The sequence below is a fragment of the Pteropus vampyrus genome, unplaced genomic scaffold, assembly GCF_000151845.1.
Source record: "Pteropus vampyrus isolate Shadow unplaced genomic scaffold, Pvam_2.0 Scaffold84, whole genome shotgun sequence".
Classification (NCBI taxonomy): Eukaryota; Metazoa; Chordata; class Mammalia; order Chiroptera; family Pteropodidae; genus Pteropus; species Pteropus vampyrus.
In genome coordinates, this window is record NW_011888865.1 from 1491353 (window position 1) to 1498209 (window position 6857).

General features: G+C 32.5%; 1 protein-coding gene across 1 annotated transcript in view; it reads right to left on the bottom strand.

The window, feature by feature from the left end:
• The window catches only part of DLG2 (discs large MAGUK scaffold protein 2), a 1459931-nt gene extending 1453084 nt beyond the window's left edge, over positions 1-6847 (bottom strand). Inside the window, exon 1 of the mRNA XM_023532491.1 lies at positions 6313-6847. Within this exon, the coding sequence (XP_023388259.1) occupies positions 6313-6331 (19 nt within the window). The 5' untranslated portion in view covers positions 6332-6847. The remainder of the gene's footprint in view (positions 1-6312) is intronic.
• Between the last annotated feature and the right edge of the window lie 10 nt (positions 6848-6857).

Here is a 6857-nt window from a genome sequence, read left to right on the forward strand (position 1 = left end):
GGGTAACTGGTTTTGTACTTTATTGCCGCAGGGGAGGTATGTGCTAGGACAGAAAACAGGGTTTTTTCAGCTATTCTACTTTTTGCTTTCCTAAAGCCTAAGACCTCAAAATAAGAAGAGTTTGTTACAGAGATAAAAGAGAGATCCTCAGGTATATGCAGAGAAAAAGAGACACTTTGTAGCTCCTCCCACATCTAGAAAGAGATTTTCTCAGCTGAAGAAGAGAGAGAAATCTTTGATCCTAAGGCAGCAAGGATCTAGGCTCTGCTTCCAGGCAGCATTGCCGGGAAGGCAGTAAGACCCCAGAAAGAAATGACATCATAATACATCCAAATAAATAAAAACAAAGAAATACTGGGCAGTAGGGGGGAATATCCATGTCTTCAAAGTAGCAAATTGCTGCCAGACCAGAAAGATCTAGACATAATGACTCATGTCTCAGAGATAAGTGATTATATACAGATAATCAATGACCAGAGTTTACTCCCATTCCAGGTGGAACTCTATCATAACCCTAGGGAAGTAGAGAAAACCGCAAAATAGATTGGAGTGATTTTGCCCACTACTCAGTAACTTAAGACTCAGAAATAAACTTGAACTATAGAAAATAAATGGATATTTCTTACATAGCTAAATTTACAGATTGAGATCCATTTCAATGATTATCTGGTGTCATCTCCTCTCTTAGAAGCCAGGTCTTCTGACTACTATTCTGACCACAATATTAATGCTATTGATGATGATGATGGTGATGATGACAAAAGTGATGATGATGATGAAAGACATTGTGGTGATATAATTCAAGACAAAGAAAATAAATAATGATCTGAAACATCATCTTACCATTTCCCTCATTGTCTGGTAAACTACTAGTCTTTTTTGTCTCATGTTAAATGTCACATCTCACAGAAAGCATTCCCTGACTCCTCCCCTAAATGAAGTCGGGTACTCTTCACGTTTCCATGACACAGAGTATTAACCTCACCACTCAACATTGAAATTATCTGTCTCCCTAATAAATTTTAAGCATCATAAAGGCAAAGACTGAATATTATTTCCTACTGCCAAACACACAGCTAGCACAGTGCCACTACATAGCAGGCACTCAATAAATTTTTGTTGAGTAGATAAATAATTGCATAAATAAATGGAAGTATTTTATAACTGAAATACACATATAATTCACCTTTTAAAAGAATTTATAGTTTATTACCTTAGGGAATTTTAAATAGAATATAATCTAACAGGTTTATTCCAAGTTTTATCACACTTTCAATAATAAAGATGTTATAACTATCCAAAATGATAGGCCCCCCTATAAAGCCTCAGAATCATATCCTAACAGAGTTAGGGCCTGAGTGGCTAGCAAGATGGTGTCATCAGAAGAAATGAGATACATAATCTTACCCATAATCTTTGAAACTTTTAACTTAGTAATACATTTTCACAGGATTTTCTACTTTAGTACATCATTCCTCTTGGTCTTAAGTCCTAAAACAAACAGGGTCAGGAGAATTGTTTCATAATGGAGGTGATTAGGCCATAATTCTTGAAATAGTTTTGAGACTTACTGAAAAATGAACTTATGCAGAAAGCTTACTACTTGGAATTCAGAATAACTGACTGGACAGAAGAGACTGGGTAAAACTCATGATCTTTTGCTGACAAAGCAACCTACATTGAGGATACAGAGCCCTCGTGCTTTGACTGCTACAGATTCCTGAGCAGGAAGTACAGCTGGAGAACAGGTCCTTCTCTCCCAGTAAGGAAAAAAAAATTGTATATATCTCAGCCTCATACTAAAAAATATTTTATAATCACTGACATGGTTACACAGTAAATATTAGAAATAAGAGCATCTAAAGAGCATATATAATTAAGAAAGAAGAACATTCTTGTAGTTTAGTGTATATATTGTTTTATAGAAGAGTGAGGGATTGCTTGAGCGATTGATTGATTGATTGGCAAAGGCATAAATTAATTGAATGCCTTAATTCAATGTTTTAAAAATCCAATATTTGTGTACATCTTCTCACTGAACAGACTCTTCTACCCAAAAAAGTAACCAACAATATTCTATCACATATGGAGCACTTGAGCAGTTTCTCAAAAACCTAACAGTTCAAATATTTTTTGGTATAAAGTCATTATCATATCATTTGCACACTTTATCAATACATAAGAAATGTAAAATAATTTTAGTTAACAGATAATTTTAGTGCTATGACTATGGTTTGCTTTGCTTCATAACATACTCCTAATCAATAGTTGAATACAAAAAGTATTCTTATTTCCCTCTCCACATTCTCTGTATTCAGGCTCCTTGGACTGATGATGAGTATTTTTCAATATCAAGAGTCTTTGACCAAGGTCAACATGATCCTTTTGAGAGATTTTTAAATCTAAAAAAACAAACAAACAGACGAACAAATAAAACCTTTGGTAAATAATCTATTTTACACTGGCTTACAGAAACTGAAAAAGTTTGAAAATTGTCTTTTTCCACCCCTCTCTGGGAACATTCAGTGCTTAACTCTTTTGTGTTTTATTAGCTGGGAAAAGGGGAAAAAAACATTAAGTTTTGTGAAATGAAAAAAGCATCTGGATATAAAACTAGTATAACAAACATGAAAATTTAAACACAAATTTAGTAAAATATATGCAAAAGGAACAAAATAGCTCTTCAGGTACAGCCAATAAATTCAGGTACATATTTTCCCCTTTAGAAAATCTGAAAAAAAAAATTATTTTAAGAAATTAAGAAAAGCTTGAGATAGAGAGTATATCCAAATAACGAGAGGCAAATACAAATTAGTAAGATACTACCAAAAAAAAAAAAAATTAAGTCACAAGTGCAGGAAACAGATAATAAATAAAGAAAACTTTAAATGAGGAAAGAATAAACAAAAGAGTTCTAAGGCAGTCTCTTCTCATGAGAGAGGAAGAAGAAAAAAGAAAAATAGAAGTGACACTTTCATGAAGTATACAGTCAACCAAAAGGAAAGACTGGGAACCCAGGAAACAACAATCTCAATTTCAAGGAAGCCCATGAGCTACGTGGCAATATCACATATCATGTCTGAATTTTAATTACACAATATTCTTCAGTTTTCTTTAAAAAGAACAATGTCAAAATGTATAAATCATTAAAAAGAAAATATTTAATTTTCAGTACCTGTTAAAAATAAGTTTATACATACTCCATTACATCACTGAGAACAGGTGCAAAAAAAGAATACATAGGAAATAAAGTGTCATATAAATGAAAAACATCAGGTAGACTTCTATACTAATTTAAACAAAGCTCAGGAGATAATTAATAAGACAATTTATTAAAAATACAGAAATGAAATGAGCATCAAACTCAAAGTACTAAAAGAATTGATTTCTTTCACATATTTAATGAAAAGAGAACCGAAAACTGCTCAAAAAAGAATCTGCAATATACTAAAAAATTCTGGTGAAGCATATTTTGTCCTTAAAACAGCAACTTTGCATTGAAAACACAGGGAAGGACACAATTATCAACTTTTATTTCTTATATTAATCCAACATGAAATCAGATCAGATCAATTCAACAAGTCTTGTTGAAATAGTCCCTTCAAATACACCATAATCTTGAATCACACCGAGGAATGCTAATACAACTTTTATCATGGATTCGTCCTGAACTTTCACAAATTAAAATAGGTTAAAGATGTCCTAAAAGCTCAGTTAAGAGCAAATCAAGTTACCACTGTGGAAAAGAGAATCCTGAATGAAAAGCGACTCTTAGGGAAAAAAATCTCTAACACAGAAATGAAGAGTCCTCTGTGGATAAAACTGAGATCTATAAAAATGTGAAGAGAGTAGAATGGAAGAGGTAGGAAATAATGTCATAAAGTAAAATGTCAGTGAACACAAGGGGTTGAGATATAGTAGTTTCAGTTCTTCTAACAGCAAACAAGAATAGTGCCTAAAAATGGACTTTGTCAGACCCATTCCCACTTCCCACCATGGCTATGTGTTACCAGTCAGGGAATCTCCTCCATACTTTTACAATAAAATACAAAATAAACACTGAATGAAAATTTGTTTTATGAAAATTTCTTATTTTAATAAGACTATATTCAACAATGAATAAACACTTGGCTCGATGAAGATAGTTATTGTTAAAATTACATTAATCTAGCTCTTCCATCATATCTATCAGATGTAACAATGAAGAAAGAAAAAAATTCAAGATGGCAGAGGACAATCTCTCTGAAGAATAAATCTAGGTTAAACTTTAAAATCTTTTACTTATATTTTAGAAATAGTACAAAAGTAAGCTTAGCCAATTAAAAATGTAATGCACATATATCATAGTTCATTCGGCTAGTTGTGTTGTGTATAAGATTCAAAAACATATCTTAATACTAATAGTTTTAAGATATTAAAAACAAGATAAAGTAAATTACATAATGCATATACTTTAGTATAACCCAAACATATACTTGTTTTGCTAATTAGAACATGTTGATTCCTTAAAATTTGATCCATTACAATCAATCTATTGTTAAAGAAGGAAGAGAAGGAGGAAAAGAGGAGAGGAAAGAAAAGACTGAAAGACAGAGGAAGAGGGGAAAAGAAAATAAAAATTAAATTATTTCTCAGAAAGTATGATTTTCAATAATGTGTCAGCAATTTTTGTAACTTTCTTTAAAAGTAGAAACTTTTAAGAGACTTAGTCTATTGAGTGTAGAAATCTTAAGATCACTCTGCTTAGTTAAGTTACACCTAGAACATCAACTGCATTTCAACTCCTCCTCCTTCCCAGATACCTTTTATCCCTTTCTCTTTCTTTCTTTCTCTCTCTCTCTCTCTCTCTCTCTCGTTCTCTCTCTCTCTCTCTGTCATCCCCCCCTCCTTCTTTCCTCCCTCCCTCCCTTCCTCTCTCTCTCCAGACATACACGATGTATTTAATTCAAGTATTAGTCTAAAATAAGGTAGTCCAAAAGGAACAATGTCTTGAGAACAATAAATGGTAGAAAGAATGAAAATATATTGTAAGTTAAATAACTCAAAGAGCCGTATCATTTATTGACTACAATACCAAAACCATTTTTATTCCAGATAAGCCAATTTTGTCAGGTCTAGACAGGTGTGCCTCCAAAATCTCATAGTTCACTCTCCCAGTGACACAAGGGAGAATGAGAGAAGGAAAAAATCCCAGTCTTAAATCCCAATGTCTAAAAAATTATTTCTAGGTATTTCAAAGGTTTTAAGTATCATTGTCCATCTCTACAGACACCAGTCAGATAAAACATCTCACTGATCATAAGTTTCCTCAATGTATCTTCCAAATCCACAGGTAGAAGGATTAAACATCATGCAGAGCCCCGCCGCACTTTAACCTTCACCTTGAACTTTAGTTTCAGATTCTAACAACTCACATAACTGGTCAACATTTGGATCTATGCTAGCCCAGTATAGTAGAGTTCAAGGGTGTTCATATAAATTTGGTTCAGAACTCTTAAGAAAACTCTTTATAGTTCATTTGTCTTCTATACCATGTCAAAACAAACAAACAAACAAAAACTAATTTCACTAGGATCCTTGGGAACAGAGTTAATCTGGGATAGATATAAGCTAAAGTGAATCCCTAACATCTGAGCTATAATAAACTATATGTCAAGATCAAAACCACTGGATCTTGATCAATTCTAGGGAAGGGCCATGGTGGGAGGTCAGGTGTTGCCACATTTGGGGAACTGGCCAATCATGTTATTGGATATTGCCTACATCTGAAAAAGCACAGTTATCAAAGTTGTGCTTTATCACAAAAGTGAAGATTTGCACTAGAGTAAACCCAAATATGAAATCTATTTTTCAACCAAATGATAAATAATAAATCTATAATTTTGTTCAGTGAAAACAATTTTGCTCTTTTACAACTATGTAATTCACTTAATAAATATTAAAATCATGAGGAAGAACACTGAACAGTTAGTTTCTTTCTTAAAGATTATTTAAAAGTGACCATTAATAAGCTAAGAAAACAAGCTAAAGAATATTCCAAATCTATGATACCAAATGTACACTGATTATAAGTGGTGATTTAGATAATCTGATTTATGAAATCACCAACGTCTATAATTAAATACTATAGTTCTTCATTTCACTTTAGCAAAATAATATTACTGAGTGATGTGTCACAGAAAAGACATTACAATAAATACTTCGCCAAATCCAAGCAAAATTTTACTCTTAAATGGAATATAATTTAAATTGCAAATACCATAACAAATAAAAAAGAAAAACATATATTATATAGGAAGCCTCATAGCCCACCTTTCCTCTTGACTGGCATTCTTGGGTCTTTCCACTGCCACAGGATTCAAGATCTCTTTTCAGGTTTCAGCTTGATCCAACTGGATATTGAGGCCAAGAGTCAGGTAACTGTTGCAAACCACTTCACCTGCTTAGTTTTGAAATTCAGGCTGTCTTCTCTTTCGATAAAGAAAAAATAATGTAATTTTCCACAATTAAACTTTTGACACTGCCCACAGAGTTTAGAGAAAAATAATTTTCAGTCTTTCAAGTTATCCAATTTTTATAAAATGTGTTTTTTAAAAAGCTGATAAAATTATTGTAAATATAGAAAACGTTATTAAAACTGCTCTTCAGGCAGCAACATTTTTGGAGTTCAATGTCTAACTCAATTAAGGCACAAACCAAATTTACACAGTTGTTTCATTACTCAATACATGTTCAAATTCAAAGATGAACTGGTTGATGCTAAAGAGTCTCAATTTTTTTAGAGAAAAATTTAGATTTCCCCCTCCAAAAAAAAAAAAAATACTAAAAACCTCTTTGACTCTGGTCTCTAAAAAGGT